Raw genomic sequence first — 27,168 nt, forward strand, 5'->3', positions numbered from 1 at the left:
CTAAATGAACTCAAATATGCACATAATAAATGTAAACATTGGCTCAAGACACTTGATACGCCCTTAGCAACTTCCAGAAGAACTGACTCTAATACTGGTGTCAATCACAAACTACCTTAAAGGGAAGAACTTGTACCCAAACCATAGAAAAGTCCAGAGGTTACACTTGGTGACTCTGCAGACCCTGAGCCATGGAATGACTCGCCCTGCCGCTGTTTTCCTGCTTGGGAGAGGCAAGACTTGAGCTGGCTCCAGAAGCACACAGCTTGGCTTTGCGTCCCGAGCTCTGAGACTTGTCAGCTGGTAATCCCTTCAGCCTGTTCCCTCGCCGGTAAATTGGGTATGAGACCTTTTTTTTAATGGTAGGATTTTGGTGAGGTGACTAAATGGGATACTACATGTGAAGCCCCCTTTAACTGTACGTAGTATACAGTGAGTCCCCTTATGGATGCCACCATTATCCAACTTATGCAGAGCCAGCTCAAATGACAGCATCACTGGGTACACTTGGATACCTCTCTATTTCTGATTCACAATCTTCATCTTTTCAAAATCAGATGTTAGATTGCAGTTGATTAAGAACAGGACTACCCTCTTACAGGTATTTATCAAGTTTCTGCCTTTCTTCTATATTTCTTTTCTCAAATGCTTCTCCACCTCCACGGTTTCAGGAGCTGATATCAAACATTAAGAGCTCTGAAGGCAAGCTCCTTTCCTACCATTTATCTGCTGCGTGACCTTGGGCAGGGACTTCTCAGGGTAATTCTGATCTGCAAAGTGGATGTAAAACATCTTTGTCATCAGGTGACTGTGTGAATGATGGGAGCACTTCTATGAGAAGGGTCCCCTGAGGGTCTGTTATGTGATAAGTCTTGACTGGTGTTGCCTATTATTATTATTACTATCTCATCTATCAACCATGACCAGGACTCCTATTTTTGTTACAATCTGTTGGTCTTAATCTCTCTCCTTAACTCCAGCTGCTTATTTCCAAAGAATATTCTTCACAAGGTCCACCCAAAATTAATTAATTTTTTTTGGTACTGGGATCAAACCCAGGGACACTGAGCTTCATCTCCAATCTTTTATTTTATTTTTTGAGTCAAGTTCTTGCTAAGTTGCCCAGGTTGCCCTGGGACTTGAGATCCTCCTGCCTCAGCTTCCCAAGTTGCTAGAATTATCGAGCAAATATTCATTCTTATTCTGTCCTCATAATATACCCATCTGCTCTCTCCTTTCCTCAAATTTCCTCTTCTCCCCTGCAGCCGTTCTTTCCATGAATGTTAGCACCTATGGAAAACCGAAAGCATTGTGCTGTGTTTCAATAATTCCAGACACCAGGAAACCTCACTTTCTTCCTTGCCTTCCCTCCCTCAAATCCTTAGAGGTGGAGGACACTTCCACCAAACTTGAGGGCCACAAGGCCAGATGACCGCAGGGAGCATCCAGGTCTCCTCCTTTCAAGGTGACCCCCCTTCCATTACTCTAGGTTTCCCTGAGCCTTGGACTCAACCTGCCAAGTTGTCCTAAGGGCCTGTCGCAGGCTCACAGTCCTGGACTTGGGAGCCAGAGATGGGGGCCCCCCAAGTAGTTCTTGAAAGCAACAAAAATCAAATATTTCTTGTTATGCAGACTTTGGAGGTGGGTAGCTACTTTGAGAATTTGCAAGCATGGTGAACAAAGTCAAACCCGAGCCTCAGGATGCCTGAGTCATTCTGAAGGTGACTCTGTTCGCCACAAGTGGGTACAAGTGATGTAAATTCTGCAGGGGGTTGTGAATGGTTTAATCAGAGTTTTCCAATGAGCAATTCCGTGGCATGGAATTGAGGGTTCCCCGGGGGGGGAGATCTCTGCTTCACTTTCTCATCTCAGGTGTGTGGCCGTGGCTAAAACAGGTTCACACGAAGGCTTCAGGCACCACACAACCAGAGGGCTGAGTGTTCCTACTTCCTCAGACTATTGAAGTCAGAAAATTCCTGCCATTCCTGAGCTTGTAGCAGAGACTCAGACCCAGTGACCTCCTTTTGTTCCCGCTGGGGGCTGCAGCCCCTCTGCAAGTTTAAACCCTTTGAATGAGCTCAGGCTTCCTCACAGAGATGCTGTTGCTATTGGTAGAGGAAAGGGGAGTAGAGGAGTGGGGAGGTGACCCCAGAAAGGATCTAGAAGGTGAAAAGAGAATGGTCACAATTTTCCCTAGCCTTCTACCATCCCTGGAAGGGGAAAAAAGTGAGAGTGTTCTCTGTTCAGAGACAGACAGCAGAATAGAGGGGACCGGAGGGAGTAGGGAAGGGGAAGTCATTGTTTTAATGGGGACAGAGTTTTTGTTGGGGATGATGAAAACGTTTTGGGTATAGATAGAGGTGACGGTTACAAAACATTGGAAACTGAATTTGTGTAATGCCACCGAATTGTACACTTACCAATAGTAAAAGTGATAAATAGGATGTTATTTTGCAACAACAAAAACCTTACAATAATCCTTTGTTCTCCGAAGTTCTTTTGAGATTGACTTCAAATAGACTGGCCCTCAAATCTATGAGGCTGCTTCTTTCTCAGATCATTAGACTTTGCTTTCGGCATAATTTAGAGAATTATGAATGACACAAATGATGGAAACTCATTTTATTTTCTTGAGTGTTCAAAATTCCTTCATCCCTACCCAATACTGTCTAATCAGAAGAGGCTTGTCTTTACCAAAAATCAGAAAAAAATAAAGGAAAAAGTACAGGCCACCATCTCTTGTGGGCTTCGTTTTAAGAAAAATCTCCAGTGAGAAATTTCAGATTTCGAAAACCATTTGGTGGTTGATTATTTGCCTTACAAAAGACGGCTTCACTCAACAAAAGAGTTTACTCCAAAGTTCCTTTAAGAACAGAGCTCCTTAGGGTATTTAATATTATTGGATTTTTAAAAATCACGCAGACCATTCAAGGACACGGCGCTGTAAATCCGTGAATGCATTGTATTGTGTTGTAAGAGGACTCAGGACTCTTTGACAAATGGACCATTTTGGCCCAAAGTAACACAAGGAAGGAACAGGATGAGTTTTCTTGGCCCAAAGCTCCTCGTGGAGCTTGTGTGATTTATTTAAGACCAGCTAAGCCCTGGGCCTGCCATGTGTCCATTTAGAGAAAGGGCCTGTGCCAAACTGAGGGTCAAAGTTCTCATTCTGCTTACGCTGACCCCTGTCACCTGCCCGAATCAAAAAAGGTTCTCAGATGTGAGCTCAACTCTGTCCAGTGACGGCAGAAAAAAATATATCTGTTGCCAGAAGGTGGATTCTCTGGTGTTGAAGAATGATCCTCATTTATGTCTGCATAGGTACATTCTGGGGCCCATAAAGGTTTAATTGTCCCTCTAACTAGTTTTTTAAAAAACCCACAAAGAGGCTGCCAGCTTTCCCCAGAGTTTAAAACCAACTGAATGCGGTTCTGTGGAAACTGCTTTAAGTGTGTAACTCGCGCCGTGTCCCAGGGCACAAGGCACGATTGTTTTGGGGACTCCAAAGATGCAGCTCTCAGGAGGACTTTTGAAGTCAGTTTTTGTGACTGCTGCTGACCCCGGGTTGCTCTGCAAAGAGAGCGAGAGAGAAACGTCTTCATCCAAGATTTCTCCCGTGGTACCACTGCCCCCTACTGCCACCTTCCGGTTCAGGGGATACCTCAGTGTCACAGGACCCTAGATGTCATTCCTTTTCTCCTGAGAGAGCTAGATATTTCCACAAAGGTTACTCGTGCAAACAAACGTGATACCGAAATGTGTTGAATGCTATGAAGAAAAAGTACAGGGTGTTGAGAAAAGCTAACAGGGAGCCATGGAAGTTTCTCTTGAGGAAGTCAGGCCTTATAAAGTTAGATCTTCAGGATGAGAAGGAGTCAGGGAGGTGAAGGGGCTTTGTTTGAGCAGTGAGAAGCACGCTAGATGGAAGGACCAGTATGTGCAAAGACCCTGAGGCAGGAAGGAACAGAGCATGTTAAGATGCGGCTGGAGAAGTTGGCAACAAACACAGCTCCCAGAATCTTCTTTGTCCTCTACTCTGAGCCTCCTTTCCCTTAAGATTTGTGATGGTTTCCCCATCCATCACACACACTTTGCTTTAGGCTTCAAAGAGCCACCTCCAGACGGCCCCAAGATTACCTCCACCCTTCTCAGACTCCACTTGGGGTCTTGTGAAGAAAACACATTTGTCAAGCGACTAAAGCAAATAGTTTTGACATGTGGTTCTGTACCGTTAGGGAAGCCATAGTGAAGTCAATCCCAGTTTACATGACTCCAAATGGTTCCATTTAAATGTCCCACCCTGTATTTACACATCCCTACCACTTTAGTTGGCTGTTTATCTTCCAGTGTACTCTACTCTGCTTGTAGTCTAGGCCTCTATTTAACTCCATCCCTTACTTTTTCCATCTCACGACCTATCATTTACATTTTTTTCTTTAGGAAATGTAAATATTTATTTACAGCATTAGCTTTGACTCTTGCATTGCTCTATACATTACGGAGTAAACAGACTGTGATATGGGCTCTACTACTGAATTTTCCATAAACTGGTGGTGACCTTAGCCAAGTCATTTAACCTCACTGAGCATAAGATATGTCTTTGTAAAATGAGATGTTTTTACTTTTTGTTTTAGCTAGCAGATCTGTATCCAGGATTTCTCTTAAAATCTGTGATTCTATATCTTGTACATCTTTTATCTATCCACCTCTCTTTCATGATGTCTTTGCAGGTCAGACTTTCTGTATAATTTGGTTTTGAGGGGTAGTGTTCACAGAATAGAATTTGACAAATGAGAATAAATCATACTATTGGGATTGGGTTTAAGCTCACATGTATGGGGAATGGTTGAACAGTAGAAAATTCTAGTTGCAGGCTTGAAATTCTCACAGATTGCTTTTCAAACTGGGGTATAGGTACCCACCCGGTACAGAAGCATGACAGTGAGTATAGGAAGCCCTTCTCTCTAGAAAAATAATCCTATTCAAAGATTTGAGAAGGGAAATCTCCCCCTCAAATATGCTTTGCATATTTGTATTAAACATGGATAGTATTAAAAATACATGGATATATTATGAATAGAAGATAAAAATCACATGACCTCTTAGTATAAAAAAGGAGCCGTAGGCTTGACAGCTTTGGGATTACTATAGTGTGAACAGAAACACGTCTTTTACTTCTGTTTTTGAGTTGCTGGAGAAATACTTGCCTTATGGGTCTTTTGAGGTATGTGCACTTTAATAGGGTAAAGGTGTTAGATTACCAAGGAGGAACATTCCTGCTAAATAATTGACATATGTAGGAAATGCAATTTCAGCCAGGGTCCTGGAGGTTGAGGGAGAGTTTGGCTGGACAGAAGACCAAGTGAGTTACAGAATCTTGCAGTACTGGCCAAAGGCTGGGCTTGAACTGATCCAAACACACCTGGATGATCGCTCCCCCCTCTATGTGACCTCCAGTAGACCTTGTTTGTACCCCAGCCCTGGTGCTTACCATGCCATTAAATGTTAGTTTTATTTTCTTGCATGTAGGTTTCTCAGAGTCAGGCAGATGGTGTGAATTAAGAAAAAGTATGTGATCAAGAGCCAAGACCTTCTTACCTTGTGATTCTTGCTTACTCCCTGAAATCTCTCAGATCCCATTTGCTCACCTATTAAATGGTCCAATATAACACCTACCTTGCCTACTGAATAGCTAGGCTTGTGTTCAGAGCATATGGATTTGCAATGTAAAAGGACTGAGTAAATCATTAAACCAAAATCAGTGATTAACTAAGACCCCAAAGGGAAGGAGGGTATATCTCTCACATTATCTTTCTATTCCCCCAACCTCTAACTTTTGCCTGGTTAGTTCTGATAAGTATTAGTGATAAAAGATCATGAAATGCTGTACCTAGTCTGACCCTGGGAAAATTCTAATTTGTGTTCTCTGCTACCCCCAACTCTTTTTTCCTCTTCTATCTGCAGTTTCCCACCCCCATGTTCTGCACAACTTTCGTCCCACTGACTATCCCTGAGAATTGGATATTAAGAGGACACTATTTCATTGATACAAATGAACTGTTAGGGGAATTTCAGGCATCATTAGGGAGAGTTTTACAGCAATCCTTTTTTGTGGGGGGCAGGAACAAATTGGTATTACTTTATAAGCTTTCTCCCAGACATTAAAATGCCCAAACAGATTCCCGGAAGTTTTTTTAAAGAGAAATTAACTGCCCAGTCTAAATACCTCTCTCATAATAATGAAGCGACTATTTACTGAAGTGGCTGGTGGACATACATTCTTCTCAAGAGCACATGGAACATTCTCCAAGGTAGATTGCATGTTAGGGCATAAAACAAGGCTTAGTAAATCCAAGTCAAGTATATTTCCTGACCACAGTGGTATGAACTAGAAATCAGTAACAGCATGAAGGCCAGTCTGCCTCACAATTGATCCTCTAGGAGAAATGTCAGGAAAGGGCAAGGAGGAGGGAGAAGGTTAGTTTGAGATATTCTTTGGGTGAACGGTAACTTTCTTCCTTTCTTTCTTTCCTGAGATTGAACCCAGGGGTGCTAAACCATTGGGACACATCCTTGGCCCTTTTAATATATATTTTTAAAATATTTTCTTTATAGAGACAGGGTCTCACTGAGTTGCACAGGGCCTTGTTAAGTTGCCGAGGCTGGCTTTGAACTCTCAATCCTCCTGCCTCAGCCTTCCAAGTGTCTGGAATTATAGACATGCACCACCACTTCCAGCTAATTCAGTTTCTTAGGCGATACTTTATTTTTTTTAAGTTAAAAAACAAAAACAAACAAGCAAACAAAAATACCTTTTATGATAAGAAATCAGGTCAGTAACGGAGAGGGGTGGGAGAATGTGGAGTGGAGATGTCATTTTCAATTTCTCTCCCCAAGGGGCAGGGATTGGGGGAAGGGAAGACACTCCGGGTCCTCGCATCATTCCAGAAACCACAGATCAGACTCAGAATCAGGAGTGGACGGTGATCTGAAGCCAAGGAGCAGGAGGGCCGGCCCCCAGGTCTCAGGGGAGCCCCGGGCTAGCCATCTTGCAGGAAGAGCCTGAACGTCCTAGCCCACCTCCCACCTCCCACCCTTACAGCTTTGCAGATGACTGACCCTGGGCCAGGGGGCCGAGGGTGCACTGAAGCAACAGCCCTCCTAGGTGTGGTGGTGCAGAGCCTGGGGGAAGCCCACAGACTGCTGGCCCCTAAGTAGTTCCAGGTGATCTTTTCTAGCGGGGGCGCGAGCGGGTCGGCCTGGTAACCGGCGGCCTCGCAGGCGTCGAACTGGCGAGGGAGCACGAGCCTGCAGCTCCTGCCTCGGCGGGTTGCGGGTGGCCAGCGGCCGGTGCCCCGCCCGGTTGCCCCGGGCGACCCGGACGGTTTGTTTTCAGAGCGGGACCCTCCCACGTGCGCCCCTGGCCAGCGGCGGGGGCGTGCGCCCGGTGGGCTTCGTTGTCTGCGCGTCTCCGCGCGGCCGCCCCCGCCCCGCCACCCCCGCCGCGGTGGTTCGGTCCGGGCCGCGAGGCAGGAGGCGGCCACCCGAGCCGACGCCAGAGTGGGCGGCCAGCGGCGGGGAGAAGGTGAGAGGCTGCGGCCCAACCCGAGCGGGGCGCCCCGGAGAGGTGGTCCCCGGCGGCGGAGAAAGGGGCCTGGCCGCCCCGCTGCCCGGGGCTCCTGGTCTCAGCCCTGGGCTGGCCTGTCCGCCTGGGCGCCCCAGCTCCTGGAAACTCTGAAGCCGCCGCCCGGGCCTCAGGACCCCCTGGGCGGTTGGGGAGCCCCCTCCCCGTCGCCAACAGCACACCATTTCTCCCCCACCCAGATACCACCAGCAAAATGCCCGACATCAAGGAGAATGTGCCCGCAAAAGAACCTGGCAGCGGCTCCTGCGAGCCCGAGTCCTCAGAACCGACCCAGGAAGACGAGAACAGCTCCCAGGACAACCCTTCGCGTAGGTCCAGGTCCCCGAGACCCTTTGGGGTGCCCCGTGTGGGTCCCGTCGATCGCAGGGAGCCTGCCCCCTGCGCTGCAGCGCCCTTGAGGGGACCACGTTGAGGGAGCCCCAGGTGCGCTCTGGCGCCCTCTTCTCCCCCCTGCGCCTGTCCCTGTCCCTGTCCTGTCTTCACTCACAGGCCTAGGCCCTCTGGGGACTAGAGGGCTTCAGAGAGTCACATCCCCGAGAAAGAAGCCACGTGGGATTACTTGAATCGAAGATTTGAGGCTGAGTCAGTTCTAAGCCATCTTTGGAACTTGAGTGGAAAATGACAGATATCTGGGGTTAATTTTTTAAAAAAAAATAACTCAAATTCCCTAGATGGGAATTGTGTTTTTTAGGTACTTTGTTGGCCTGAAGTGATGCTGTCCTAGGCTCATACGCCAGCTCTGCACCCTGTAGAAAGGTGTCCTTTGGTGTTCATATCAGGTCACCAGGTCTCTTCCACACTAACCCATACGTCAAACCTCATGGAGTCTCAAGCCATCAATTTGAAGGGCTGCCCACGTGCATCAACTTGAGCTAAAATTCGTGAAGATGGACAATGGGAAAATTTAGTTCGCACTGAAGTTAAATTAGACTCGTTTCTCTTATGACCACTCGGGGTCGCTGCTGGTTAACAAACGCACCCAAAAGGCGCACTGGCGCGCATTGGACAGATGGGACCTGATGGGCGAAAGATTTTTTTTTTTCTTACAGTGATTATTTAAATGAATCCCTTGGTGAGATAACTCACAGTAAAGTGAATAACCAAATTCCTTCAAAACATTTTTGAAATTTTGTATATTTTGACTAGGTTAAGTTACTAGTTATTTTATTTTGAAAAATTCTTTGTCCTTGGAATTGTTTCTATTTGTTTGTTTTTTGGTACCAGGGATTGAATTCAGGAGCACTCGACAACTGAGCCACATCCTCAGCCCTATTTTGTATTTTATTTAGAGACAGGGTCTCACTGAGTTGCCTAGCGCCTCACTTTTACTGAGGCTGGCTTTGAGCTTGCTGCGATCCTCCTGCCTCAGCCGCCGGAACTGCTGAGCTTACAGGTGTGCACCACCGCCCCTGGCAGCATCTGGATTTTAAAAAATCTATTTTAGTCACATTTTTATCTCTAATTATTCTTGAGCCCTCTTTCCTGAATCTTAGAGCGTTCCTAGAGTGGCTTAGTTCTGTACTTGTGAACAACTGAATAGTCTTTCAATGGGGGAAAATCCTTTAGTAAACTATTGTGGCTAATTTTCATTTAGCATTATAATTTAGCAGAGATTCTGCATATTTGTGTTATGCCATTTTGACTGGAACTTTTTCTTAAGAGAAGCTGTAAAAATCGAGGGAATTTCGCCCACCCACTTGATGGTTCAGCTCAACTTTGTTCACCTAAGACTGAATTTTTCTATAAATGTCTAGAATCACATTTTCCCCTTAACTTTTTTGTTTGAAATATTTCAAATTTGTTGAAAGTTAAAAAAGTGAGCACTTACATTACTTTTCTCCGATATTGCTTTTTTTTCTCTCCATATCTGTATTTTCTCCCCTATACTGTCCCAGAGACTCTACTTTACCTCTAAAACTTTATCATTTTTCTAAGAAAGGCACTGTCTTGTGTAAATTCTTTTCTATAACTTTTCTTTTTACATTTTAAAATCTTTGACTATAGGAAATTTTTATAAAAGCAGAACTAATATAATGACCCTCCTCCATTTATCCATCACCCAGCTTCAACAGTTATCAGTTCACAGCTAGGGAGGCTGAAGCAGGAGGACAGCAAGTTGGAGGTCAGCTTCAACAATTTAGTGAGACAGACCCTGGCTCAAAATAATAAAAAAATGGCTGTGAATGAAAAGGTTCATTGGTAGAGGGCCTCTGGCTTGAATCCCAGTACTGCAGTGAAATGGGTGGACTAGAACTGTGGTTTCCAAATGCTGGTGCTGGTCTGTGACAAGATTCTTAGCAATATGAAATTATTATTAGCCCAAGGCATAGTAGTGCATGCCTATAATCTCATCTACTTTGGAGGCTGAGGCAGGAGGATCACATGTTTGAGGCCCGCCTTCAGCAATGTAGCAAGACTCTTTCTCAAAAAATGAAAAGGGCTAGAGATGTGGTAGAGTGGCCCTCAGTAATCTGTACTAAAAAAAATAATAAATATATATATGTACATATATATATGATATGTTATTGGCAATGAAATCATAAAGATATTGTAATGACTTTTCCTGAAACTAAAAGTGAAATTGATTCAACTTTAATTGCTCTTTATTTTGACAATTTTTTTTTTAGATTAAATGATCCTTTCTTTTACAAAATAATTTTAGCATACTAGAGGGGAATTTTCACATTTATTTATTTATTTTTAGTTGTACATGGGCACAATATCTTTATTTATTTTTATGTGGTGCAACTAGGCAAGCGCTCCGCCACTGAGCAACAGCCCCAGGCCATAGAGAGGAATTTCTATTGCTTGTTTTTGCTTGTCCATAGTTGGTAAAATAAAAGTTGGAAAGTTGTGGTCAGTTGCTTAAAATCTTTTTGGAAATTTTATTACTCTGTGAAATTCTAGAATCTGGGAACTACTGCCTTAGAAGACTAATTGACACTGGCACTATTCAGTGACATCTGAGTGTCATTTCCAGTGGGAATCTGGCTTTCATCTTTGGCAGGTAGCAGCAGAGGCAGGAAGTAAAAGGACTTTAACACATCAGTGTTTATTCTTACAAATCATAAGTTGTTTCTTTGCAGTTTTGTGATTTTACTTTTTTTTTTTTTTGAGGTACTTGGAATTGAACCCAAGGCTTCATACATGCTAGGCAAGCACTCTGCCTCTGAGCTACATTGCCAGTCTTTTTTTTCCATTTTATTTTGAGATATGATCTTGCTTAGTTTCTCAGGCTGGCCTCCAGTTTGCAATCCTCCTGTCTCAGCCTCCTAAGTAGTGTGATTTTAAGAGAATGAGAGTGTGATTTTTTTTAAGAGAAGTTTTTAGTTAGTTTCACTTAATTTTTTTTTTGAGAGAGAGAGAATTTTTTTAATATTTATTTTTCAGTTTTCGGTGGACACACCATCTTTATTTTATATAGTGCTGAGGATCGAACCCAGCGCCCTGCACATGCCAGGGAAGCGCATTACTGCTTGAGCCACATTCCCAGCCCTAAATTTTTTTAAAATTTCTCTCTCTCTCTTTCTATTTTTACATGGTGCTGAGGATCAAACGCAGTGCCTCATATGTGCAGGCAAGCACTCTACTACTGAGCTGCAGCCCCAGCTCTCACTTAATATTTTTTAATAAATTGACCTCTTTATCTTTTCCTTTCCCCTTTTGTTGGACTACCCTAAGAGTTTCCAGCACTGTCATGGGGCAGGGAGTTCAGAAAACATAAATAACTAGTATGTGAGTGAATCTGTTATTATAACTTTGAAGCCTACTACCTTGAGCGAATCTCTGAATAAAATAGAAATTCAAACTCTCGTAGGTTCACTTTTGTCCACCCTAAGTACTTTCAGTTTCAGATCTGACAGAGACGATCAATGAAGTTTCCAAGATGAGCAGTGAGATTGGATTGAATCGTGATTTCCATGGGGAGGAAAATTTGCCTTCAAATAGGTATGGATTCTCCTGCTTTCTCCATTTGGTTCACCCCGGCATCAGGGTTTAGCACTGATGGCTTCTGTCCAGACTCAAAGCATTTTTGGTAACGATACACTTAGCGTTTGTGTTATAATACAGAAGATCAAGTCGTGATAGCATTATTAGTAAGAAGCAAATGTTATTTAACCAGCAAATAAACGGAATAACTAGCTGGGTGCATTTCAGATCTTCTCTGACAGACTTGAGGAAGGAGCCTGGCGCTCAGCAAGCTTGGGGTTTGGGAGCATTTTTTGATTTCAGACTGAGAGTGTTCAACCTGAATTATGGTTTAGAGAAGAACATTCACATCTCAAGAGCACAGAGAAAGAATGGGAGAGTTTCCAAGGAGTTTGAGGTGTGTCAAAGGAGGATTTAAAATGGATGTCAAGGTAACAGTCTTAGAAATTCATCACAGGATTTTATGATGAAATACAGAGTCTAAAAGAAAATCCAGAAGCCTATACAACACAACCAGCTGAATGCCAGAAAGTTGCACATTAGTAACTGTTTTAGTTGTAGATGGACACAGTACCTTTATTTATTTATCTATCCTTTCTTTTATGTGGTGTTGAGGATGGTGGAACCCAGGGCCTCTCACATGCTAGGCAAGCACTGTACCACTGAGCCACAACCCCAGCCCCAGATAGGAGGCTTTCCGATTTAACTTGTTTCTTAACTGGATCAATGAGTTCAGAGCACAGCCATTAACCAGTAGGACCAACTGGATTTGCAGCTTCTGGGGCCCAGCATTCAGATCCTCAGAAATTAAAGATCCCGTTTCTACTTTGAATCTTGGGTGACAGAGCAGAGGGGAAAGCCAGGGGGCTGGTCTGTGACGTGCTTTTCCTATAGACCTCATGGTCAGGGCGACTGTCCAAGGCCAGCAGGGGACCCAGCACCCACCAGCCCACGGGCAGCCCGTCTCAGAGGAATCTTATTTGTGGCGGGGGTGGGGGTGGTGGTGGAGGGGTGACTGGGTTCTAACAACCTCTTGTGTTCACTGTTTCTAACATCAGGCTGTGGCTTTGGCTCAGAGGTCTCAACCAATGGCCAATGATTTTTTTTTGGGGGGTGGGGGCAGTAAGTTGACATTTGCTGCCAATTTTTATCTGACCCTGTGAGAAATCTGAGGTGTCTGAGGTGTCTCTTACACAAAGAAACAAAATGGACAGAAAGCCACAGTTGGCCCCTGCAGTGATGACCACTCACTGGAACTTTGTTTCCTCTGAACTTGCATCTTGTGGCCCTCAGCTAGGAGAACCCGGAGGCCAAGGGCCCTCTTAGAGCATGAAGTGACCCTTGGTACCCCCAGACCCAGAGATCAGGGAGACCAGTGCCTAAAAGAGCTTCAGATCTGAAAGGAATCTACTCATGACTTTTGGGACTCCATGAGGAAGACAGAAGACCCCCAAAGGGGAGGCACCTTACCTGCCTTCTTCAAGGGTCTCAGGGTCACCAGACACCTCCTTCAGCACCTTCCTAGAGGGACCAGAACCCACCCCAGTGTTTCCTCTGGTAGATTTTCATCCACTAACCCCCAAATAGAGGTGCAGGGCTTACAGGGGAGCCTTAAAGGGAACTGAATGGAGGATCGGAAGTGGCAACAGGAGGAGGAAATGCAAGGATCCAGCCTCAGAGAAGCCAGTGTGGGGAGAGGAGTGAATGATCGGCAGGTGTTCAGAAAACAGAAGGTTAAAAGCCGAATATTTTCTCTGATAACTGGATGCTGATTCTTAGTGGGGGGAGGCAGCAATGAAGGCAGTCTGGTTTGTGTAGAGGGGAGTGAGGGAGGGATGGGGTGGTGGGATGGAAAAGACAGAGATTGAGACAGACCCTCTACACATGCACGACTACTCTACTGCAGTGCATCTGCACCAGGTACAGCCAGAGGAATGAGAAGTTTGCTCCACTTGTGAACAGTGTGTCAAAATGCATTCCACTGTGGAATAAATAAATAAACAAATAAATAACAGGGGTTCAGTTGACTGAGAAATTTCCATGAGAGAGCAGGAGCCTACTGAGAGAGAAATGTTACAAAAATGATACCCTGAACATCAGCCTTTAATTGGCCCAAGTTTAGATCATGGAGCTCTTTTTAAAAACCTTTTTCCTTCTTTTTAAGTACAGGACAGTTCTGTTTTTAATATCCTCATTCTTAAATATCTGTAAACCTTAAAGGCAAGCAGGGAAGTTTCTGTGGTTGATGAGAACAACTGGTGGACTTTGAGTTGCTTGTAGAATCACACTTATGTCTTTATAAAAATTCAAGTTGCAGCTGAGTGCCATGGCGCACGCCTGTGATCCCAACTGCTCAGGAGGCTGAGGCAGGAGGATTGCAAGTTTAAGGTCAGCACCTTAGTGAGTGCCTGTCTCAAAATAAAAAATAAAAAAAGCTATAGCTTGGTGGCAGAGTGGTTGCCCAGCATGCATGAGACCCTGGGTTTGATTCCCAACACTTGAAAAAAAAAGTCGCAAGGCAAAGGGGGTTGACATTAATTTTTTAAAATTTGGGTTGCAGCCTACTGTAATGAAGGGGCTGACCCATCTGTCTATCATCTTGTCTTTCATATCAGAGAGCAGATTTCCAACTAAGATGGAAAAAAGATTTTTCTCTGCCCAACATAGAGCTATTTGAAGTGTCAGAATACACCAGTTTCTTTCTCTTTGAGTGTATAGTTCCATTGTTGCTTAGGAGAGAAGGAAAAAAATCCTTATGCTCAGAATAAAAGTCAGAATTCCAAACCAACAGTACATGTTCAGGTGACTCAAGGCACAAGTATAAATCAGATTAGTTTTTACTCGAGACCAAAACTAACAAAATCTTTTATGACTTTTCCCAAGGTCTTCAGAAGAGGGAGGAAAGGATGCGACCCTTTCACGAGGCAGACCATTTGCAAAGATGGGCAAGAAGAAGGAAGAGCTGAGACAGCTCAGTGGTCGGTAGGCGGCGGCCAGGGTTCCCGCCTGGTGGTGGCCGCCTTCCCACAGACCCCAGATACACTGACCCACCGAGGAACAGTAAAACACAGAGGAGGAAAGAACCCCTGACAAATGAGAACCCCAACAGCCGAGCATCACACAGATTCAAAACAAACAATTCAAACTAATTTTTCTTCAGATGTTTTTCTCCTGAATTTAAGGAATTAATTTACTGAAGAAATAAGAGTTAGATTCAATGGAGGAGAAGTTTAAACTAGGGACTCAGAGACTCAAAAAGTCTTCTGATTTAAAGAATTTTAGCCTGGTGTGGCTAAAATTAGCACGCCTCGGGAGGCTGAGGCAGGAGGATCATAAGTTCTAGCCAGTCATAGCAACTTAGTGACACCCTGTCTCAAAACATGAAAAGGACTGGGGATGTAGCTCAGTGGTTAAGCACCTCTGGGTTCAATCCGCAGTACAAAAACTAAAAATATTTTAAAAATTTGTTCGATTAATTAATTGAAATAGGGTCTCACTAAAATGCTGAGGCTGGCTTCAAATTTATGATCCTCCTGCTTCAGCCTCCCAAGTTGCTGGGATTATAGTCATGTGCCTTGTCCAGCCATTATTTAATATTGTGACATTATTATCAGACAGACCTAAGATCAAGCTAAAGGACAATCCTTGGGACTGAATATATTGTCTGATGATGGTAAGAGGGACCTGCTACATAGTCCTCACCTTTCCCCATTGTTCATTTTCTTGAGTTTTAGGAGTTCTTTGATCATTTTGGATACATATTCTTTATCAAAGACCATCTCCAGTCTGTGGCTTGTCTTTTCATTTTCTTGGTAATGTCTTTCACAGAGCAGAAGTTTCTAATTTTAATGACTCCCAACTTACCAATTTTTCATTTCCTGGATGTTGTTTTTGGTACTGTCTCTAAAAATTGATCATGAAACCCAAGGTCACTTAGGTTTTCTCCTGTGTCACCTTCTTGAAGTTTTATTGTTTATTGTTTTACTTTTAGATCTGCACTCCACTTTGAGTTAACTTTTGTGAAGGGCATAAAATCTGTTTAGGTTAATTTTTTGCATGTGGATGTATGGTCATTCCAACACCATTTGTTGAAATAGTTCTCCTTTCTCAGTTGAATTGCCTTTGTGTGTATATATTTTATACTTTTTTTCCTCAGGGATGAGGACCGAACTCAGGGTCTTGCATGTGCTAGGCCAGTGCTCTGCCACTGAACTAAATCCCCAACCCCTCGCATCGTGTATATTTTTAAAGTAGAAAAAAAAAGGCCACTCTCTCTAGTTCCCTTGACTGTTTAGATGGTAATGCCATTGAGCCTGGGAATTGAGAGGGAATAGGTGTGGGAGGGAAAGGCGGTGATTTTGTTTTAGACCTGCAGATGGGGAGATCCTCGGACCGTCAGGTGTTTATCAAAGAAGGAAAACTTTTTCCCAGATTAGGAGTCTAAGAAAATGAAAGATCAATTTCATTTAGTGCCATATATAAACACACGCGCACACACACACACTCACACTCACACTGAGTCACATGTCTAGGCAGAGTGCACAACAGCGCCAAAGCAGCCTGACTTCACCTTGGTCAGCTCTTCCTCCTACAGAGGGGGCTGCTCTGGAACCAGCTGAGGTTTTGTGATGCCCTTGATCTCTGTCTCACGCAGCTTGTTCAGCTCTGCTGCAGCCAGACAGAGTCCAGGCATTTTCTTATCCGTATCATCAAGTTTTTCCATGTCAAATACTGTTTGGGGCTTAGGAATTATTATTCTATACCTATGTTTTTGGGTAGATAGAGTGATCTCTCTTTTAACCTATCACAGTTCGGAAGGCAAGGTCAAGGAGACAATGCACAATGACTTTTGGGACCATCTTAAGGAACAGCTAACAGCTACTCCCCCTGACTTCAGTTGTGCTCTCGAACTTCTGAAAGAAATCAAAGAGGTGAGTGACTTCCATTTGTAAATAGAAAGTTCCCAGATATCTTGAGCTAATACTGAGTATCAATGACTAGCAAATCCTAACTGAACATGGTCCATGAATCAGTCACAAGGAAATTTGAACAGGAATGGTTTAATATCAAAATAACTATGACAACAGAATTAGAGAAATGAGGGTGCTTGCCAGAATTTCATTCCTTTTTATGGCTGAGTGATATTCCATGCTTTGGATAAACCACATTTTCTTTATTCATCAGTTGATTGATATGTTTGCTTTTGTCTTTTGACTACGGTGAATAATACTGTTATCAACATTGGTATACAAGCATCTATTTGAATCCCTGCTTGTAATTCTTGTAGGTGGATGCTTAGAAATGGAATGGCTGGATCATATGGTAATTTTATGGTTGACATTTTGAAGAACTGCCAACTCCTCCACAGCAGCTGTACATTCCCACCACCAGTGCACCAGGGTTTCAGTTTCTCTACATCTTCGCCAACACTTTACATTTTCTAACTTTTTTTTCCCCTTGGTGTGTAATACTGAGGGTTGAGCCCAGGGTGATTTTACCACTGAGCTACATCCCAAGCCCTTTTTATTTTTTATTTTGAGACAGGGTCTTGCAAAGTTGCTGAGACTGGCCTTGAACTTGTAATCCTCCTGCAGCAGCTGGGTTACAGGCATGCACCACTGTGCCTGGTGCTGTGTTCTAGTTTTTTGATCATAGCTTTCCTAATGGGGGTGAAACATTATCTCACTGTGGATTTCACTTGCACCTATTCATGTACTTACTGGCCATTTTTACATCTTTGAAGAAATGTTTATCCAAGTCTTTTGTCCATCTTTAAATAGGGTTGTTTGCCTTTTTGTTGCTGAATTTTAGGTGTTCTTTACATATTCTAGATACTTGATCTTTGTAGATATATGACTTGCACATTAGCAAGTGCTCTTCCACCAAGCCACACCCCATCCCTTCCTATGATCTGTTTTAAGTGTTTTTAGATCTTTGATCCATTTTGAATTATTTTTTAATAAATAACTTCATTCAGCTTCATTCTTTTATGTGCAGATATTTTTTTCTTTTATATGCGGTGTTTTTCCAACACCATTTGTTGAAAAAGATGTTCTTTCCCCATCAAATGCTCTTGGCCTTGCTGTTCAACATCATTTGACCAGGTTTCCTTCTGGGATCTCTCTCTGTTGGTCTCCTTGTCCTTTTTTCCATTATATGCTTGGTTGCTTATGGGTCATTTTATTTGATGATGTATTCCTGTTGTGCTTGTCCACTGAGATTGGCTGGGTCCGACACACAGCACCTAGCTCCTGGTGGGAAGCTCAGCCCTATGGTCACTTGATGCCATAGGCTCAGTGGTGAGCCATTTCTCAAAAGGCAGATAGTCATCTGCAACAGAGGGTGTCGATGTGCTTTAGAACCCCAAAGGTCTATGTTGGGATTCTCCTACGGTTGCCTGCAAGACGTTTCTTCACAGCATCCTTGATGACCATGGACACTTGGGATGCCATTGGATCTCCTGGGTCATAAGACCCAGGCAGTAGAGTGGCTTGCAGTCTGAACTTGCTGCAGAGGATGCTCTTGCTCTGCTACTCACTGGAGATTTATAACCTTATGAGTGATTCTAAATGAGTCAACTCAAATCTGGTGGATGTATGTTGCCTCAAAAATCCAGAAAAGCCTACCAAGTGTGCCTCTGTTGTGATGGTAGTGGTTTGAAGGTAGCAACTTGTTACTTGTTTTTGTCTGGGAGGGAATACCTGCAGCTGTAGAAACCAGAGGTGTGCCGGCCTCCAAGTCTGTGTGTGGGGGCGGTCTCCGTCTTCTGATCTGCTCACCTCTCTGAGGTGTCTGAAGCGCTCACTGCGTCCTGCTCATGGAATCCAGGGGCAAGTGTTGGGGTTCAAATCTCACTTACAGGGCTGACTTGTTGGTCAGTCAGGGTAGGGTAGGGGGCAGGAAGCAGGCCTGGTTTGAACAGAGACGCTTCTGTGATGTAGGAAGTTGCTGGGAGGAGAGGGCGGAGCCAGGGAGGAAGGCCCTTCCTCCTGAGAATCCCTTTGGTGCCCTCCATGCACAGCAGCCTCCCAACCAGCAAAGGAACGGGAGTTCAAGGACCAGCCCCATCTTCTCAGAGCAGGCGCTGCAGGGCTGGTTTGGAACCGTCTCCCAACGGGTAACTGTCCTAGCTTGACTGTCAGGGTAGGTGGTGTGAGCAGCGCCGTCTTCTCTAATGTGAAGCGCTCCCCTGGATGAAGCCTGGGGCCCAGGCCTCGCCACGGTGTGTGTTCCAGAGGCAGAGAGGTGAATTCGAATCCCTGTCCACCAGGAACCTACATTTTTGGGTTAACAGGTGACTTTAGGTGCCGTGGAACAGCTCCCTGGTCTGTTTGGTCACTGCCTCTCCAGGAGGCCTCCCTGTACAACTGAATGGTCACATCATGCGATGACATCTGATGTTTGTTGTACTCTGTACTTTTTAATTACACTCCTTAAGTTTATCCATCTCTTTATCCCATTTTGTGTAGAAAATGATACATTATTGCTATAATTGGTCCCCTTAAAATTTGAATTATCATTGGCCTCTAAACAAAGATAAATAATATCCTATGAGGAATTTAGGGGCTCAAATTGTGTTCCCCAAAAGATACAGGCTGGGATCCACCTTTTGGCCATCTCACCAAGCAGTTACAGGGTCTCGTCACATACGCAGGAAGGGAGACAGGAGGGCAGGAGAACAAAGGAGGCCCAGGACGCCCACCTCCTGGGGTACCAGGACACCAGCTATGGCCCTTCTCCCTCCTGGGAGAAATCTGTTACCCCTTTTAAAATAAACCCTGCTTTATATGCTTAAAAAAAGATATAACCTGGAGGGCTGGGGCTGGGGCTCAGTGGTCGAGTGCTCGCGTGAGGCCCTGGGTTCGATCCTCAGCACCACATATAAATAAATACATAAAACAAAGGTGTTGTGTCCATCTACAACTAAAAAAATCTTAAAAAGTTACAGGCTGTCCCTGGCTAAAGGGGTGGCGCAGGGCTGGGATGTGGCTCAGGGTAAGAGATTTCCCCACTGGGGAGAGTTGGGGCTCTGAACAGAACCGGACTCCTCTTGACCTTCTGTCCTGGGCAGATCTTGCTGTCACTGCTGTTACCGCGTCAGAACCGCCTGAGAAGTGAGATCGAAGAGGCTCTGGACATGGAGTTGATCAAGCAGGAGGCAGAACACGGAGCCCTGGACGTCCCTTACCTTTCAAAGTACATCCTCAACATGATGACTCTGCTGTGCGCTCCAGTCCGGGACGAAGCCGTACAGAAGCTCGAGAACATCACCGACCCCGTTCGGTTACTGAGGTATGAGACTCATGCTGACCCCCAAAACCTGCTCCAGCCCCAGCCCCAGTCATAGCCATCGTCTGGGCCGACTCTTCCCCACTAAAGACCTAATACCCCTATTCTCCTCTCGGGCTTTGTGGTTCTTTTCTTTTCCAAAGATGGCCTCATCGTGGCCTTGTCTGTGGGGGACTCCGCTGTGTGACATGCTTCCATAAGACAAAATCCTCTCTCCTAAAGAGTGAAGCCATCAGTTCCCCAGGTTTTCTCTTGCCCATTTCACATAGTCTAAGGGTCAGTAGCTGAAGGAACTAAGGAACCGAGACCCAGGAAGAGAAAAAAAAAGAAGCTGCCGTTGGCCCAGAGAGCCAAAATAGCATGCCCTGTAACCCCACTGCGCGGAGGACACCCCTGACAAGCTGTTTCCTTCCCTGACCACCCTTTGTAGGCGACAGCAGAATGACCACGGTGGAAAGAGACTGAGCTCTTCCTAGTTGTGCCTCTCCCTCACTCTGGGCTTCGGTCGTGTCCCGTGTCTGTAGACGTGGGAGGTGGGACTGAGTGGGTCCTAAGACCTCCCTGATCCCAGAGAACAGAGACGTCATGACCCCCGCCCGGGTGGGCGTCCCTCACTCGATTCCCTTCATGGTGTCACTCTTCTGTCTCCCGTGTCAGAGGGATCTTCCAGGTCCTGGGCCTGATGAAGATGGACATGGTGAACTACACCATCCAGAGCCTGCAGCCACACCTCCAGGAGCACTCCATCCAGCTGGAGCGGGCCAAATTCCAGGAACAGCTCAACAAGCAGCCCAGTACGTGGGCCGCGAGGAGCCGCGGAGTGGGGGGGGAGCTGATGAGACCTTCCCGAGCACAGTGGGACTCTTTTAAGAATAGAAAGTTTCTCCCTCAGGTAAGGGGAGGGAGAAGGAACTTGAGTTGAAGACAGAGAGACCCCAGAGCACTTAATAACCAGGACATTTTGAAAGGAACCTTGGTCTTCAGGCCCCAGAGGAAAAGGTGCCAAGATACTGTCACCCCCCCTCCCCGCCCCAGGTCTCCTGGACCACACCACCAAGTGGCTGACGCAAGCAGCGGCCGACCTGTCCACTCCACCCTCCGCGGCCCTTGACCCGCCTGACTCCTCCAACGTGGCGGGCCCTGCGCCAAGTGAGGCGGCCAGCAACTCGGAGCCCCTGAGCCCCACGATGGTGCTGTCCCAGGGCTTCCTGAACCTCCTTCTCTGGGACCCTGAAAACGAAGAGTTCCCCGAGGTAGGAATGTGGCGGCCTGGCCTGGGTCTGTCTGAATTCTGGCCTTCTGTCGCCATCATGCTCTCCTGAATGACCGCTGACCTCTGCTCCCCAGACCCTGCTGATGGACAGAACCCGGCTGCAGGACCTCGAGTCCCAGTTGCACCAGTTGACCATCCTGGCCTCGGTCCTGCTCGTGGCCAGCAGTTTCTCTGGCAGCGTTTTGTTTGGTTCGCCCCAGTTTGTGGATAAACTGAAACGCATCACCAAGTCCCTGATGGAGGAATTTAAGACCAGGTGAGCGCACAGACCACAGGCCCTCGGGGGCCACCCACAAGCAGTGGTTTCTTTCTCTAAGTGATCTTGAGGCTTGTGACAAACAAAAATAAGACTTTCTTCCAAAAAGGGTAGTGTGGAGGATGCTTAGTAGCAAAGGGGTCGTTAGACACCAGCCCTTCATTGTTGTGGGAACGTCATGGCCGGTGTTAGGCCTACCCAGGAGTTGGTCGGTCAGCCACAGTGACTGAACACCCCTGAGTCCAGGCAGAGAAGAACCAGAGGCCCAGGTCAGGGCTGGGATGTGACTCAGAGATCACGAGCCTGCCTGGCACTACAAGGCTCTGGGCCAGTTCCCAGCATCACAAAAAACAGACCCCGCCGACCCCAGAAGGACAGGATTGTAACTGAGGAGGTAGGACAGAGGACCAAGGAAGATCTTTAAAATGTCCATATAAAGTCCACGGACTAAGGAATGTGGATGGTGGCTCCCGGGGCAGAGCTAAGCCCCTCCAGAGTTGGTTTCATAGTCTGTCTTCCAAGGAGTAGGGCGCGGTGCTGTGGGTGGAAACAGGTGGTGTCTTCGAAGGAAGCAGGGAGGACACGGTACCTGGACAGGGGCCTTGCCAGGGGGTGGGGCTGGGTAGATGGCTGGGACTCGCTCTCAACTGGGCCTAAATTCCTGTGGAGTTTGCTGTGTCTCTGTGCCTCTGCCAGGGTCACCACGGGGTGCCAGCTGACTTTCTTTCCTGCTCTAGGCCTGAGGAGGCTATGAAGACTGTGAGCGAGCAGGTGTCTCAAGAAATCCACCAAAGCCTCAAGACCATGGGCCTGGCTGCGCTGAGCAGTGAGAACACGTCCTCTCTGACAGGGCAGCTCGAGAACATCGCCAAGAAGGAGAACTGCGTCCGCAGCGTCATCGGTGAGTGTCCCAGAGGGAGTGTTCCAGCCCAGAATGTCACTCACTGAACCACAAGGATTACAGACCAGGTCACTGGGCAGCCGCCGTTTACCTGGAAATACTACCAGGCTGGAAATACGTCCCTTTGCAGTTCAAGGACTGACTACCTTCTAAGGAAGATTTGCCCCCAGGGATTCTTGAGCCTTTGGGTGTGGGATATTGTCCAAACTGGACACGTCACCCTGGCCCACTGGGTGATCTCTCACTGTAACCTGAGACCCTTGGCATCCCCCAGTAGGGACACACACACACACACCCCTGCTGGGCTGGGGTGCCGCTCAGTAGGACAGTCTGCCTAGTGTGCATCAGGCCTGAGTTCCATCCCCAGCGCCACAAAAACAAAACCACAGTGTGGCTGAACAGGCTGAAGCCCATGTCCCCAGGATGAGGAATTGCCCTATCCACCTGTGGGAATGGAGACCCTGGACTCGGGCAGCTGAGATCCTCCTGCAGGCCAGATACTCAGTAGGATGGACTGATGGCTACTTAGGTCTTCCTGAACGCTCAGAAACTGACGGACCCTTAAGTGCTGCATAACCTCAGCAAGGCCACCTTCCCTTTCTGCGGGGAGTGGGCGGTGAGTGGAGTGCAGGACCAGTGCTTCTCCCTGAAATCTACCCTGTCCCCTCTCTCTCTCTTCCTGCTCACAGATCAGCGGATCCACTTGTTTCTCAAGTGCTGTTTGGTTCTTGGAGTGCAGCGATCTCTGTTGGACCTTCCCGGAGGCCTCACCCTCATTGAGGCAGAGCTGGCGGAACTGGGCCAGAAGTTTGTGAACCTGACACATCACAACCAGCAGGTGTTCGGCCCCTACTACACGGAGATCCTCAAGACCCTCGTCTCCCCCACTCAGGCCCTGAGCGCCAAAGTGGAATCTCTCTGATAGCACCAGCTCAGAGCCCTGGCATATTGGACTCAGGAGAAGGCCATCATCTTCCTGGGTAACGTCACCTTGACTGGCAGGGCAGCAAGGCCCGACCCCCACAGCCAGTATGCCAGGGCTGAAGGGACTAGCAAGTGAATGCCAACTGGTCCAAACCCATTCACCAATGAACATTCAAGCTGCAAAGTAAAAGAAAAGAAAAACAAAAACAACCCTCCACTCTTCCTGTGCTTCAGCTGAGGTCGGGCCCCGGCCCTCAGCCCAGAGCTAGCTGAGAAGTCAACAGGCCCCATGTCCCCTTCTTTGGCCTTAGGTCCCCTTTAAGCCTGTGCAGATGAGCATCCAAGACACTAGGTCCTAGCATTAGTTTCTCTTAAGGTGAAGCATTTCTCTGAGAACTCCCATGGAATTATCCAAGATGTGAGTCTAAGGACTTCTCGGCCGCCTTTGTTTTGTCCAGCTCAGATGGGCAGAGGGCATGGTTGGAAGCAGTTAGGAAGCTCATGGTCAGGACTAGATTCCCCTGAAGGTTTCGGATGATCCCCGAAGTAAAGGAACAGGAAAAGCCTCAGCTTCGTCTTGAGTCGCAGTTGCGGACTGGCAGCTGGATGCCCCTGGGCGCTGGGGACAGGGCTCAGCACTCACCGGTCCTCCCAGGTTGTCGGGGTTCAGCCGGGGCCTTTAGGTCAGTTTTCCTGGTCCTGTTCTCTAGCCCAGTGAGTCTCCTGCTCCATCTCTGAGCTTAGCACACCTCTTCTTCAGACAGAGGGATGATTGTGCTCAGGGGGCGCGGGCTTCCCTCCAGCTCCCCTCTGTGCTCTGGGAGGGGCTCCTTGTCACTGATAGACACCGGTGGGGAAGGTTCTAGAAAGACCTGCTTCTCTTGGACTGTAGGTTTCCAACCCATGGTTTTCAGGCCGACTGAACAGAGCATCCCCAGCAGAGTGTGGTTGAGATGAGGCAGGTGTGATCCAGATGCGATCTCTTTGTAGTGGACAAGAGAACATGAAGGTGCACTAGGGGGCCTTCTCAAGGGGCGGGAAGATCAGCAACACTCGTGGCGAAGTTCAACACGGAGAAGTTCTAGATCTAGGGCTCTCCCCTAATGGAGGCCCTTTGCTAGAGGATAGAGGCTGGGGGGTGACCAGAAAGCTGGGGGCGTGGATCATCCCAAGTTTCCAGTCTCCCACCTGCACAGCCTCAGGACAGGGGAGCCAGAAAAGGTGAGGTGTTGAATAACAGTGAGGCCTGGTGAACTGGATTCTCTGGTTTGCAACCATCTGATTTTTAAGCCGTCCACATTTTGGAAGCCTCAGAGTCTTAGAGGCAGGGGTGCTCTTGAGGGATTCCCGTGGGGAAGAGCGCGGGCTGTGGCGCGATGCCGGGCTGCAGTAGAACCTGACTTTGTACTCAATCATTAAAATCTGGAATAATCAACTGACTAGATATTTCGAATTGTTTTTTCTTGTGCTTCTACATGGAAGAGACAAGGATCCTGTCTCTAAGTCCATTCAATCCTCCTCACTGTTTTGAGGGGATTTAGTATTTTTTGTATTTTAAATTGTAGATAGAACATGAAGTTTGCTGTCGGTGACACTGAATCGTTCACAGTGGCATCCGAGATCCTGGCTAAGACCAGAACATTTTCATCAGCACAAAAGGAAATTCCATCCTAGTGACAAGTGGCTCTGTCCTGCTCCCTCCTCGCCCCTGGTAACCACTGACCTGCTTTGTGTCTTGATGGGTTTTCGGACTCTGGATAGTTCACGGAGCCACGCTGGTTGAGCCCAGGGCCTTGGGCATGCTAAGGCAAGACCACCACAGAGCTGCATTTCGTTCCCCAGCCTTCACGTGTGTGCTCTGGGCAAGCGCTTTACCAACATTGAGCCACATCCCCATCTCCCCAGCCCTTTCTACAAAACTTATAAGACAGGGTCTCATTAAGTTGCTGAGGCTGGCCTCAAACTTGGGATCCTCTTGCCTCGGCCTCCTGAGTACCTGAAACTACAGGTGTGTCCAGCTCATGTAGCTTTTCCTGACTGACTTCTGACTTCTTTCAGTTTTCAAGATTCATAATGTAGCATGTTTATCATGAAAAAGGTGTTTGAATGCTTTTTCCTGAATCAAGAAATGATCATGGGGTTTTCTTCATTGTATTCGTGTGACATATTAGCATGATTTGATGTTCCTATGATGAATCACCCTTGCATTCATGGGGTAACACCACTTGAAAATGGTGTCTGGTGGCTTTTTTTTTTTTGGAGATGGGGGTCTTGCTATGTTGTTTAGACTGGCCTCCAACTTCTGGGCTGAAGCCATCCTCCTGCCCTAGCTTCCTAATTGGACTGTAGGTGTCTGCCACCGTGTCTGACAATAGAATCCTTTAAATATGCTGTTGGATTCAGTTTGCTAGTATTTTATTGAGGATTTTTGTGTTTTCATAAAGGATATCATGTTGTAGCTTTTTTGTGTGCCTTCGCCTGGCTTGGAATTAGGGTGATGCTGGCCTCCTGCCGGAGCTAAGAAGTGTTCTCTCTCCCTTTCTTTCTCGTTTAACAAGAATGGTGTTAGTCTTTCTTTAAATGCTTGCTAGACTTCAGTAAACCAGTGAAGCCATCTGGTTACAGAAGTTTCCTTGTTAAAAGCTTTTAATTACTAAACTCTGTATTCAATTTTTTTTTCCTTAAAATCAGTTTTGGTCACTTGAATGTCCCTGGGACTTGATCCATTTTATGTAGGTCATCTACTTTGTTGACATACAGTTGTTCATGGTGTGGGGTTTTTTTTTGTAATTTTTTGTTTGTTTGTTTCTGGGGGATTGGTAGTAAACTGCCCCCACCCTGCATTTCTGATTTTAATTACTGTATATTTTTATTATTTTCAGTTGTTAGCAATAACTGCTAAGAAAACAGTTAATAGAAATTGTAATAAAGGTTTGTGAATGTGGTCTCTCTAAAAGTATTTCATTGTCCTCTCTCTCCTTGTTCTTGTGAGGTGGAGTGAGGTACAGGATGTGGAGTCTGTTATTGACATTCTAATGATCTGTCAGCAGGACCCTCTGTTTGATCGTGGAGCGTTGAGGGTCTGTGCAGGCAAGGTTGACGACTGGAGCTCCTCAGTCGTTGAGGGCTTTTTCTGTCACTTGTAGTAAACAACTTGATGTCACTAATTGGAATTTCTCCTCGTTGGAAGTTGCTTTGGTTTGTTGTGTGCCTCGGATGGAGCCCAGGGCCTCCCGTAGGCTCTGCCACTGGGCCATTGATGATGTCATTCATCAACAGGAGTGAAGACCTTCTAGAACTGCAGTGTGTCTAGATCAATCACTGATTATGAGTGCACTACCACTGCGCCCCCTTTTAACTCATCCAAGTACGGCCTCAGAGTTTCCATCCTCTGGTGATCGTATGGGTGATTCAATGCTACCTTCCATCTGAGGACTGTACTCTGTAACTTTGTCTTTTGATGCAATTTGAAACACTTCAACAAATTTCAGGAATGTCCACATCGAGGTTCTGCTTGTCTCTTCACCTTCCTCTTCCTCTGTAAATGACTAAACAAGTCCTTCCTGTTCCTTTCTTGTCGATACTTTTCAAGGCTCATGATATGTTCTTCCAGTTCTTCAAGCATGTTGTCAAATCCTCCTCCAACAGCTTCTCTGGCTGCCTGGGTGTTATTTCTCACTTTTGTATCAATCTCTGGGAAAGCTGTGAAGTCACTCTTGATTCAATCTATATATTCTTCCTGCAGGTATTTGCAGTTTCTGGTTTTAATTCATCCATTGCAACTTTGAAGAACATTATTGCATCAGCAGGAGAGAAGACTTTCTAGACTGCCTCACGTCCAGATTAGGGTCTGCATCAATTACTGGTTATGAGTTAAAAAAGAAAAAACAGGCGGAGGGATGTGATGTGGCCTTGGAAAACAGAATAATTGCCCTGGCCACGGGGCTGAG

The 27,168-nt window shown here is 46.3% G+C and overlaps 1 protein-coding gene across 1 annotated transcript; it reads left to right on the top strand.

Annotated features, from left to right (window-relative positions):
* The first annotated feature begins 7,448 nt into the window (after positions 1-7,448).
* Tcp11 (t-complex 11) lies at positions 7,449-24,657 on the top strand. Its single transcript, XM_040282519.2, has 11 exons — positions 7,449-7,585; positions 7,825-7,953; positions 11,494-11,593; positions 14,459-14,557; positions 16,386-16,506; positions 19,647-19,867; positions 20,522-20,658; positions 20,900-21,117; positions 21,212-21,393; positions 22,131-22,294; positions 22,984-24,657. Exons 2-11 carry the CDS (start codon positions 7,839-7,841, stop codon positions 23,214-23,216), a joined length of 1,590 nt encoding a protein of 529 aa, XP_040138453.1. The 5' UTR covers positions 7,449-7,585; positions 7,825-7,838; the 3' UTR covers positions 23,217-24,657.
* The last annotated feature ends 2,511 nt before the right edge of the window (positions 24,658-27,168 follow it).

The sequence above is a fragment of the Ictidomys tridecemlineatus genome, chromosome 8 (assembly GCF_052094955.1).
Source record: "Ictidomys tridecemlineatus isolate mIctTri1 chromosome 8, mIctTri1.hap1, whole genome shotgun sequence".
NCBI classification, from domain to species: domain Eukaryota; kingdom Metazoa; phylum Chordata; class Mammalia; order Rodentia; family Sciuridae; genus Ictidomys; species Ictidomys tridecemlineatus.